This window comes from Ovis aries, chromosome 2 (assembly GCF_016772045.2).
Source record: "Ovis aries strain OAR_USU_Benz2616 breed Rambouillet chromosome 2, ARS-UI_Ramb_v3.0, whole genome shotgun sequence".
Lineage (NCBI taxonomy): Eukaryota > Metazoa > Chordata > Mammalia > Artiodactyla > Bovidae > Ovis > Ovis aries.
The window spans coordinates 140,208,421-140,220,893 of NC_056055.1; the positions used below are offsets into that span (position 1 = coordinate 140,208,421).

The window sequence follows — 12,473 nt, forward strand, 5'->3', positions numbered from 1 at the left end:
GTCATTTTGAGGCTGACTTATTACTATGCTGATTTAATAGCGCTGTCTTGCTGTCTTCTGTGTGTGTTGAGTACGTTTCCTATCTCCATTGCAGAAATGGTTGGTGAAGATGTTAAACTCAGGGCCAGTTAGCATACAGTATCCTTGACCAGAATTTCACATGCAGGGATTAGTTCCCTATTTTTCACTATGCCATCTGAGAAGGTTGACTGGCTTACTTGGCTTCCCTTTCTAGGGAAACACCCCTGGAAAGGATGGAATGCTATCTACGTGTGAAACATTATTAAGTGAATATTAGTTTTAAACATTTGCCTCATTTCACCATGAATCAGTCAATAGCAAAAATTCTAACCTTTCAGATTGAAAGAGGAAATGTGGACGGAACAAATCGAATGATCCTGGTAAACCATCTTTCATACCCCTGGGGACTTGCTGTCCATGGCCCCTTCCTTTATTACTCCGATGAAGAATACGAGGTCATTGAAAGAGTTGACAAGGCTACGGGGGCCAACAAAATAGTCTTGAGAAATAATCTCCCAGATCTCAGGGGCCTTAAAATTTACCAAAGCCGTGGTGAGTATTTGTCACTGAAGCATACATTCACGTGTGTTTAATGAATATATCTATGCACTTACATGTCTGCATACAACCCCACCACACACAGAAACCTGTGTGCATACAGAAATAGAAATTATCTATTAATTTTAATAGATAAAATAATATTAATTTTAATATTAAAGCCATGCTTTAAAACTATTAATATTAAAGCTATTAATAAAGCCAATATTAAAGCTATTAGTATTAAGCCATGCTTAATATTTTTAAAATATTTTTAAAATATTAAGAGATTTAAAATACTTTTAAAATATTAATATTTAATATTAAGCATGGCTAAGTGTCAAAGACTAATCTGGCATCTGAAAGGCCCGATTCACTTCAGAGTAAACTTTCTCCCATTCATTCCCCATCCCTTTTTACTTTGCTTTTGTTTATTGCCCTCCCTGACGTAATTATGTATGTGTTTATTGTCTGAGTTCTTCATTAGTATGTAACCTTTATAGGGACAGGTATTTTGTCTGTCTTGTTTCTTGCTCTCTACCCAGTAACTAGAATAGTTACGGGAGCACTGGAGGTTGGATACCTACTGGAAAAGTGAATAACACGATAGAATTTTTTTAATCTTAAAAGGAGTACTCTTAGGTGTGCTTTTTTGAGATAATGTAACTTTTGATTTTCTCCTTTTAATTAGTATTATGACCTAGAGATGATTTTTTTATTTTGAAATATCTGGCCTAAGATTACCAAGTAGTTTGTTTGTTGTCCTATAACCTAGGTTTGTCACTTGATATTTTATTGCATATTCAAAAAAACTTCAAGTATTCTTATTTAATATACACTAAATCAAATATCCATCACGTTTGATCGTATAATTAAAATTGATAGAATTTTAAATTGTAGCACATAAATTATTCTTCTAACTCTTGAATGATTGGTGGAAGAAAAACAATTGGTGCTCCATTCTCTACTATGATATAACATAAACCGTTACATGGTTGTGGTCCTATTTTAAACCTCCGTGTGTTAGTTCTAGAAGCACTAGGCTCTCCAATATTGTTCTTAGGTTAACTCAGATTCCATATTTTGTTATTGACTTTTATAATGACCCCAGAATTTGACACTGAGTGGCAAATAGATGGGGTGAAAAGTTACAAACTAATTGTGATTTCATTTAGGCTCCGAATCCTCAAATGGCTGCAGCAACAACATGAATGTCTGTCAGCAAATTTGCCTGCCTGTACCAGGAAGACTGTTCTCCTGTGCCTGCGCCACCGGATTTAAACTGAATCCTGATCAGCGGACCTGCTCTCCATATGATTCTTTCATTGTTGTTTCCACGCTGAGGACAATCAGGGGCTTTAGCTTGCAATTGTCAGACCATTCAGAAGCCATGGTGCCAGTGGCAGGCCCAGGTACGTTCCTCCAATACAAGTAACATTTGACCCCATGTGATGCCATGTTGAAGTCCTTGGTGCCATATAGCATTTCTCCACGTTTGGATTCAGTGCGTAAGGAAGCATGTTTATTCTGCTTGATAACCGTATTCACATGTACTCATGATTGATCTCTGCTTTCCTATGTCTAAAAAGTCATCTAAGTTACCATCTTGTAAATATATTATGCAGTCAGCAAGTTTTTCATCCAGCTCTGCATTTTGAAAAATATCAAATGCAGAAAAGTTGAAAAGTGTAGTGAACACCGTTATACTTGCTAGATTCAACCATTGTTAACATTTTGCTACGACTGATTAAGTTTGATCACCTCGTAATGGTGATCACCATGAAATCTCTGCCTTTTTGCCCCTCTACGATTTATATGAAATTTTTGGGTTTATACTTTGGTACCCTATGAATATCTTTTCCCCCAAGCATCTTTTATTCATTGGTTTTTATCTTTGTCTGAAAAGACGATTTAATTGGGAATTGCAAAATGGTTCTTTTTCTTGTTTTATCATTCCTTCTACGTTCATTCTTCTCTCCTTTTTATTATCACATACACTCAAGTTTTTATTTCTTTAATTCAGTGTAAAATCATTTCGCATAATTGTTCTTTTGATGTGCCAATTGATCCATTTTGTCTGGGAAGAGCCTCTCATATTGCTGTCTGTATTCTCTTGACATGATTCCATTAGTGTTTGAATGCTTCCTTGCTTCCTGGCCTAATAAATATGTTCCAGGCTTACCTTATACCTTCCCTTCCCAAACCTATGCTTAACCGTTTCTCCCAGATATGGGAGTACTCTTTATAGTGGGAAGAAGAAACTAAGATCTGGGGGTAGTTGTGCTCATTGCATCAGGGAAATAAATAGTTTTATTTCATAATCAGGGTGTGGTTTGAGCAAAGGGGATTTGGAATGAGGGTTAGAGAGGAAGGGCAAACATTTTTAAAAGTTCTAGTTCAAGCTAGAGCATAGTTTAATGATCTTTCTTTAATGTTCCAGGACGAAACGCACTGCATGTGGATGTGGACGTATCCTCTGGCTTTATTTATTGGTGTGATTTTAACATCTCTGTGACATCTAATAATGCAATCCGTAGAATCAAACCCGATGGGTCTAATTTTACAAACATCGTTACAGATGGGATAGGAGTAAACGGAATCCGGGGTATTGCAGTGGATTGGGTAGCAGGTGGGTAAGCTGTATAGTGATTTTATTGAAAAGCTTTTTGTGTTTGCATTTCTATCATCTTATTTATACTATAAAGTTTAACATACATGTGGCAGATCTATTTTCCTAGATGTTTATTGAGATTATTTAAGATAAGTTGAATTGAGTTTTTAGAATAAATGTAACAGCCTTGTGCCTGTTAACGATAGTGTTTCAGTTGACAGATTCATTATAGATGATCTCATTATAGATTATTTACTGAGTTGTTGGCAAAATGGAAAGAAATATTTAATTATGTGGACTTATTTCACCCTTAAAGGAACATCTATTTTCTAAATTAGAAATGTCTAAATTTTCAAAGAGAAAGGAATGTCAAAATATAATATAAACCATAAAATGGCATTTATTTTATTTTTTTCTTTTTTCAATCATTTATTTTAAAGGTGAGCAATTTTAGTTGCTGAATTCTTAGTTGCTTCCTTGTGTTATTTATGATACCTTTGATTATTAGGTACTTTGTTGTAGTTAATTGAAATGCCTGACCCAATATTATATTAACTTTTCTATACTGATTTATATACTTAATTTTGAATTACCATCCAGTTTTTAATGATACATTGAAAAACAACTGTCAACAGTCTATGGGCCAAATGTAGCCTGTGCTATGTGGTTCTGTTGGAACACAGCCATGCCCATTCATTTATGTATTGTAAACTATCTTCCCACCATACTTTTTGCTCTAGCATTTACTTTGTTCTGTAATGCCCAAATTCTGGTGACTTTAGAAGGTCCACGGGATGAAAACAGAGACTATGTTAACATACACTAGTTAGAAACAACCTATTTAGTCCCTAAGAAGAAATATTTATTTTTCTAAGCCTAAACTGAGATATTTATCCTCCTGGGAAAGACAACATTTACTGGCTCAAACCTCTATCTTACAAGAGCTATCTTCTTCTGTTTTCTTGGTTTGCCATTAATCCGCGTGCTCTTTCATTTTCCTGCAGGAAATCTTTATTTCACCAATGCTTTTAGATCTGAAACACTGATAGAAGTTCTAAGGATCAATACCACCCACCGCCACATTCTCCTTAAAACCATAGTGGATATGCCCAGAGACATTGTTGTGGACCCCAAGAATCGATATCTCTTCTGGTCTGACTATGGGCAGAACCCAAAGATTGAACGGTCTTTTCTTGACTGTACCAATCGAACTGTGCTTGTATCAGACATCACTGCCACACCACGGGGCTTGGCATTGGATCATAGCAGTAACTACATTTATTGGGTTGATGACGCTGTGGATTTAATTGCAAGGATCAGCATTGAGGGAGGGGAATCTGAAGTGATTCGTTTCGGCAGTCATTACCCAGCTCCTTATGCCATCACTGTATTTGGAAATTCTATCATATGGGTAGACAGGAATTTAAAGAAAATCCTCCAAGCCAGCAAGGAACCAAATAGAGCAGATCGACCAACAGTGATAAGGGACAATATTGATTGGCTAAGAGATGTGACCATCTTTGACCAGAGTGTCCAGCCTCGGTCACCAGCAGAGGTCAACAACAACCCTTGCTTGGGAAATAATGGAGGATGCACCCATTTCTGCTTTGCTCTGCCTAAATCACAAACCCCTAAATGTGACTGTGCCTTTGGGACCCTGCAAGCTGATGGCAAGAGCTGTGCCATTTCATCAGAAAATTTCCTCATCTTTGCCTTGGATGATTCCTTGAGGAGCTTACGTTTTGACCCCAAAGACTATAGCCAACCTTTTCCAGCAATAAGTGTGGAAAAAATGGCTGTGGCCCTAGACTATGACAGCATAGATAACAGAATCTACTTCACACAACTTTTGCCATCTGGAAAAGGCCAGATTTCCTATATCAACCTGAATTCAAGGAGCAGCCCTCCCACTGTTGTTGTTTCAGGTAAGTGCACTCTAAGTGTAGCTTATCTTGGAAGGAGATGCAATGGGATCAACACGCATGGATGACCCAGGGATTCTAAAATGCTTGTTGAGATTCTGACTTCTTTTTGTGTGTTTGTTGGTTCTATGTCCAGGCATAGGGAGTCCTGAGGGCATTGCCTTTGACTGGGTCAATAAAAGAATTTATTACAGTGACTACACCAATCAGATGATTAAGTCCATTGCCACGGATGGGTCTAGACATGCTGTGATAGCCCAAGTTCCAAAGCCAAGAGGAATTGTGTTAGATCCTTGCCAAGGGTATGTCATGGTTGCTTATTTCTGGAGGGAGTGGGGTCTGAAATTATCTTATGTTAATAGAGAGCCAGTGTTTCGTGGACTTGTAATACTGTAGGACAGATTAAGGGGTGAAAGAGCATGAGTGACCTTACTTGGGAAGGAACTCTGGTTGGTGCTCCTAGGAAGTTTGGCCACATACTAGGGAATTAATGCCCTGACTCAGTAAATCCCTGTTGGACAAGTTGTATGGGTGGGAATGGAGTAAGCTTCCATTTGCTCTATTGGTGTCAAATATAACTGTTATATTTGCAGTTAAAGAATGCTGCTGTCTTTCTTAAGTAAAAAGAAGTGTGAGTTCCTTGTGGTGAATTACGACTCCTTTTGGATCACTAGGTACATGTATTGGACCGACTGGGGTACCAATGCCAAAATCGAGACTGCCACAATGGGTGGATACTCCCGAAGAAGCTTGGTGGACAGGGGCCTGGTCTGGCCCAACGGGCTCACTATGGACTATGAACAAAACCTTCTCTACTGGGCAGATGCTAATCTGTACGTGTCTTTGGTTATTCTTGTGGGTATTGATGAGATTTCTTCCTCCCTGTTCGAAAGAAGAGGGATATGCATAATATGGTGAAATGCTGGTGAATATACCCGTGAAGATTGATCTCTATCATGAGACTGAGTAATTATGAACTGAAAGACACCTAAAGATGCATTACTGGACAGGTTAATTTCAACTATGGTTATAAATATAATCATTCAGTTTATAATCATGTAACTACCTCAGAAAATGAATGACTTTAAATGTACACTGATAGTAACTTTTCTCTGGGTTTTAACATTCAGTGTCTTGTGAAAGCATTTTCCTTCAGTCTTTGTCTTTTGATCATCTTCTCAAAAAACAAATTATTTCTTGTGCCAGCTTCTTCTCAGTCCATTTCACAATATTTTCTTTATAAACTTCTGTCAGCTCTAATTTTTGCATATAACTCCCCAATCACTTCTGAAATTACACATATTCCCATCATCCTAATGATTGAAGATATGAGATGATTTTGTTTATTATGGCTGTTATCTGCATGTTGGGAATCTTAAACTTTCCTTGCTTATTTTCTTATGATTTTGGTCTCATGATGCTGAGCACCTAAGAATTTTATTTTCTCACTTGAAATAAAGCAGGGATGTTTTGTGTCAAAATTAGGAAGATATCTCAAAGTTAATGACAAATGGAAAAACTTATTAAGCGGGTGGGAAGGGAAAAGTAATTCACGTTTTATTGAGTGACTACTATGTGCCAGACACCAAGACAGGTATTATTTCCAAGCAAGAGGTGTATTATTTCACAATACTCCCCACTGTTCTTTTCTTTTTCCTGTTTCATTTAGTAGGATTACTTGTGGATTATATTAATATTTGGATATAATTTATATAGGCCATTGTTTAATAAGGAGATGAAGTTCTCCCATTACCAGAAGAAACATTTCTTGCTGCCATACGGTCCACTTGAAAGGAAAGTTGGAGGCTTGTGTAATTGCGCTGAGGCATTGGGTGCCAGTTGAGGACCTTAATCCTTCTGGAGTCTAATATTTTTTTTCTTTTTCCATCTTCATTTTAGGGAGAAGATTGAGCGCATGGATCTAGAGCGCTATCTGCGGGAGGTCATTGTCAGCAGAGCCAACAGTCCTTTTGGCTTGGCTCTTTATGGCCAGTATATTTACTGGACTGACATGCTCACTCAGAAAATTTATCGAGCTAACAAAGTTGATGGGTCAGATCAGACTGCAGTGACCATGACCCTTCCCTTTCGGCCTAAGGGTATTTGTGCTGTTGTGAAGGGCCAACAACAATGTCAAAGTCCTTGTGATCGGTTTAATGGGGGCTGTAGCCATATTTGTGCACCAGGTAAATACTTTGGCCACCTCTTGCAAAGAGTTGACTCATTGGAAAAGACCCTGATGCTGGGAGGGATTGGGGGCAGGAGGAGAAGGAGACGACAGAGGATGAAATGGCTGGATGGCATCACTGACTGGATGCACATGAGTTTGGGTGAACTCTGGGAGTTGGTGATGGACAGGGAGGCCTGGCATGCTGCAATTCGTGGGGTTGCAAAGAGTCAGACACGACTGAGCAACTGAACTGAACTGAACCGAACCGAAGGCACTGGGCACAAAGATAGAATCATGGAGAGTGATAATAATGATGACCACTAGTAAGGAAGGCTGAGGGAATATTCAGCTCCAGCACGAACAAAGATTCTCTTTGTTTTCAGAGGAATTTCTAAAATAGATTTCAGGGTTTGTATGTTGAGAAGAAGACTGAAGGTTTTTTTTTTTCTTTCCTATTCCATATGGAGCCTTCTTACAATGACATTTTTAAATTAAGCTTGATGGAGGTAGAAAGAAATATGCAGGTTTGGCTGCTGCATATCATGTCTTGAATAGAAATTTCATCAATGAACTAATGTTCCTCATTAAAGGATTTAATACTTTCACTTAGGAGGTACTATTTATGGTTGAATAAACAGAGTGTGCTTCAGAAGTGTGTTTTATAGAGAACAATAAATTCATAAGAGGATGTGCCTTTTGAGACTATTGCTGTGCAGATTTTGCTGAGAATCACTGTTAATGTTTCAGTGAAGATAAGAAATAGTGGTTTAAAGATTAGGGTGAATTAGCCACATTCATTAGAAATTGGTGGTTGTTCACATTGATGAAAACATAACATAGAGCAGAGTTTCCATGTTTTAGAGTGTGTTTAGTAATATAGAAGCTGTTGCCAGTGCTCTTCAGGGGGAGAAAATATCAGTGTTTGCTACAGAAATATTTTGCTTTTTTCTGGGCTTACCTTTCTTCAGGTCCAAATGGCCCTGAGTGCCAGTGTCCGCATGAGGGCCGCTGGTACCTGGCCAACAACAATAAGTACTGCATCCAGGATAACGGTACCCGGTGTGACAGTTCCAAGTTCACCTGCCTCAGTGGGAAGTGCATCCCTGACCAGCTGCAATGTAATGACATCGATGACTGCGGTGACAGCAGTGATGAGCTGGAAACTCTCTGCGGTGAGCTGGACTCTTGGAACTTTTGAAGTTCATGGTGTACCTTGTGGTTGTTCCTTTTACAAGCGAAGAACATGTACCCTGAGAATCTAGACTGCACTTTGCTTAAATCACGCAACAGCTGATATATGCGCTGTGAAGTAGTGTTCGATGCTTTATTAGGAAGCACCTCTGAAGTGCACCTAAGAAGGGGCAGAGATGCTGCATGCACGTCTGGGAAGCTCTGGGAAAATTACTTCACTTCTCTGAGCTTCAGTCCCATGAAAGCATTGTGTTTGCATGCTTTCATGAAGCTGAGATAAACTTATACATTGAGATGGTGGAGGAATGGAGTGACTTTGCCATTTGCATCAAATCCTCCATTTGCTTAAAAAAAAAGTATACAACATATTTGCTTAATTTAACTAATTTAAAGTTTGAGCTCACTTTGCATGCAGTACATGTGGCAGCTTTTGCCTCGGAAGGTCAACCCAAAGTGTCTTATTTTACTTGATTGTATCTTTTTAGAAAATGGGATGATGCTTTCATCTGCGAGCTTCTTCAATGTTGTTTTAAATATTTTGTTCCCCTCCTCTTAGCGTTTCACAGCTGCCCTTCGACAAGCTTCACCTGTGCCAATGGGCGATGTGTCCCATACAGTGATCGCTGTGATCACTACAATGACTGTGGCGACAACAGTGATGAGGCTGGCTGCCGTTTCAGGGCTTGTAACAAAACAGAATTTACTTGCAGTAACGGAAGGTGCATCCTTTCTGAATTAGTCTGCGACGGGATAGACAACTGCCACGATGGCAATGCTTCAGATGAGAAAAATTGCTGTAAGTTCATCTTACGTTCTTAATGGGCTTTGGAGCCTTGAACTCTCAGAGCCTGGGAGATGTAAAGACGATGCCTTTCTGATAAAAAAACTGACAGTATTTGTCTAAAACGTGCATTTCATTTTACATGCCTACTAGTGATTTTTAAAAATAATTCGACCTAATATTTGATTTATTCATACAATCTTTGACTACTTTCCCCTTCTATATTTTATCTTTGGTTTGTGTTTCTGATTATTGTGAAGCTTTACCAATGATTACTGACAAAATTAATTGATTAATGTGTGTGGTTAATGTTTGTTATGCACAAAGCTGTGTAGCACAGTGTTGACTGAAATGATTTGGTAAATTGCTTTTTAGTGAGTTGCTTTTCCCAGATTTCCGGAACTTACAGTTTAGCATCTTGAGAAAACAGTAGCACAGAGTATGAGCAAAAATGCATTTTCATTTCGGGTACATCGACATGCTCTTCTGTCTTTGTATGTGGTTATACACAATATTTATTTGGGTGTGGCAGTATTATTGCCTGGATAATCCTATAGACAGAGGAGCCTGGTGGGCTACAGTCCATGGGGTCACAAAGATCCAGACATGACTGGATGACATCCAGAGCATGCACCCATGCTTTTTTGTTGTTCTTTTTTTTAACAAGTGGTCAATATGTTTCATCCATGTCCTCCAACTTTTCCCCTGAGTATTTTAAAGCAACTTCCAGAAACACATGTCAATGATAAAGACATTTGTTTTCAAATTTAAAAAATGTTTTTAAAATTTTAATTGGAGGATGATCTGCTTTACAATGTTATGTTGGTTTCTGCCATACAACAAGGTAAATCAGCCGTAAGTATACATATACCCCTTCCTTGAGCCTCCCTCCCTTCCCACCTCATCTCATCCCTCTAGATCTTCACAAAGTACCAGGCTGAGCTCCCACTAGTTATCTGTTTTATACATGGTAATATACATTTTGAAAAACAGCTACTATTCTAGCATTATGCTCAACAAAATCAACAATACTTACTTAATGTCCTCTAGTACTAAGTCCATATTCAAATTTTATCACTTAGCCCCAAAATGTCAACAGTTCATCTGTTCACATCAGGATTCAAAGTCTACACATTGATTTAGGCTGGAATTGAGACCTAGACCTTTGATTACATTAGACTTAGTTCTTTGGGCAAGAACACTTCATAGGTGGAGCTGTCTATTTCTTGTATCACATCATGAAGCACATAATGCTTGATTGTTCCACTTTAAGTGAGGACGATATTAATTTTGAAGTCAGTTTGAATCTTCCCTTTAGGAAGTTCCCATCAATCTTTCACCCAGTGGTTTTTAACCATGGATGGTTTTTCCATGAATTTATTATTACTTTAAGGATTACAAATCAGATATTTAAAATTTTTACTATTCCATCCACATTTATTAGCTCAGGTTCTCTAAAGAAGAAATTTCCCTTATCAGCTATTTTGTTACTCTGAAATACAATTCTGTGGAGGAAATGTTTGATTCTTTCTTTCTCTTTTCAGTTTTCAGAGTAGTAAGTTGGTGACCGATGAGCATTAAGCTTTGGCTTTGTTTTGTTTTTACTATTGTATTAAACTCATGGATTTTTACATATTTGAGTTTTAATGAGATGAAGTAATTTATAGCTTTTGGTGCTTAATTGTCCTATTTTTGGCAGCGGAAATCCTGCTAAGTTGGGTCCTTTTTTATTTTGACTTGATCCTATTCAATCTTCCATAGTGCATTTCAGACTTGTGCATTTCTTGTCTCAGATCTGGAATTTCTCTCATTCCTTTTGTGTGTGGTATTAAAAATTACTGGGACTTCCCTCGAAGTCCAGTGGTTAAGACTTCTGACACAGAGGGTATGGATTCCGTCTCTAGTTGGGGAACAAAGATCCCACATACCTCATGGCCAAAAGACCAACACATAAAACAGAAGCAATATTGTAATTTAATAGACTTTAAAAAAAATTAAAATTACCACAGTGTTGGGTTACCTATTCCTATTTGGCCTTTATTGCTTCTAGGCCTTTTTAGTGGACAGAACTAGGAAATACAGTTCTAAAGGGAAAAAAATGATATTGGTATTTTCCATTTTAATTTAAGATAAACAGGTTTTCACCTTTTAGATTTTATAATCACATCTCTTACACTTAAAATCTTAGTTTGTAATAGGTGACATAGTCACTTATTTGCTTTATTTTATAATACTTTCAAAGTAACCATACAAATGTAATTAAACATTTTATGTCCTTCTTGTTCTTAGATTATTTCCCGCTAGAAATATGCAGTCATTTGTTACTGTTTCCAAATGTTGGAAATTGCTTTTCTTTATGCATTTTTATTTCATTGTGTTCATTTATAAAAAATCATGTGCGTGGATTCATAGTCATATAAAAATTGTATGACAAGGTACACTCACAGACGTCCTTCATGCTTGCCCTCTCCACCCTGTTCCCTCCATACTATTCTCAATCTGTTTATAGGAGTGACAGTTTTCGTTAGTTTATCTTTGCATTTTTGTTTTAAATGTAAGCATTTCTTTCTTGCTGGACACTCACAGTTACACAAAAGATAGCCTAGTGTGCTTTCCTGCTGTTAATGCATCCTGGAGGTCATGCTATCTTTCCTTATCAATATATAGAGATCTTCTTCATTCATGTTACTCCATTGTATGGGGAGTGAGGAGAGTGGGAATTCTTGCTGATGCTATTAAATAATGAAAACAGGAAATGCTCTTTTTACTAGAGACTATATGGCATCACATAACTGTCATGAATTATGCCTCTCTGATAGCTTCCCTTCTGCTGGTTTGATTGTGCAGTAAATCGGTTAGCATGGACATATATGATGTACATGTGATGAATATGTTCCAAATTGTTTATGTGGTTGTCTTTTTCAAGCTGAACGCACGTGCCATCCTGGATACACAAAATGTACGAATTCAACGATTTGTATTCCACGTTCTTTCTTGTGTGATGGAGACGATGATTGTGGAGATATGAGTGATGAAAACCCCGTTTTCTGTGGTAAGATAAACCTCTTTTTGTGGTTCCAGGCTTGAACTCATATGTCTTGAGCTCATAAAGACACATGCCTTGTGTGTTTCAGCTAATTTCAATTTGTCCTCTCAAGTTGACCTTGTAAATAGATACAGTAGGCAGTTATTTAGGATGTAATCGGAGGGGCATAAGAAATGCCTTCTCTCTGTTCCCTG

At 37.8% G+C, this 12,473-nt stretch overlaps 1 protein-coding gene across 2 annotated transcripts in view; it reads left to right on the plus strand.

Annotated features, from left to right (window-relative positions):
- The window catches only part of LRP2 (LDL receptor related protein 2), a 182,818-nt gene that overhangs the window by 112,117 nt on the left and 58,228 nt on the right, over window positions 1-12,473 (plus strand). For both annotated transcript variants that reach the window (XR_006058749.1, XM_042243763.1), the window contains exons 36-45: window positions 360-573; window positions 1,734-1,970; window positions 2,999-3,187; window positions 4,174-5,094; window positions 5,228-5,393; window positions 5,766-5,924; window positions 6,991-7,277; window positions 8,230-8,433; window positions 9,009-9,248; window positions 12,160-12,285. Coding sequence is in view for 1 of the 2 variants with exons in the window: in XM_042243763.1 (XP_042099697.1) it covers window positions 360-573; window positions 1,734-1,970; window positions 2,999-3,187; window positions 4,174-5,094; window positions 5,228-5,393; window positions 5,766-5,924; window positions 6,991-7,277; window positions 8,230-8,433; window positions 9,009-9,248; window positions 12,160-12,285 (2,743 nt within the window). In the remaining variant the exon portion in view is untranslated. The remainder of the gene's footprint in view (window positions 1-359; window positions 574-1,733; window positions 1,971-2,998; window positions 3,188-4,173; window positions 5,095-5,227; window positions 5,394-5,765; window positions 5,925-6,990; window positions 7,278-8,229; window positions 8,434-9,008; window positions 9,249-12,159; window positions 12,286-12,473) is intronic.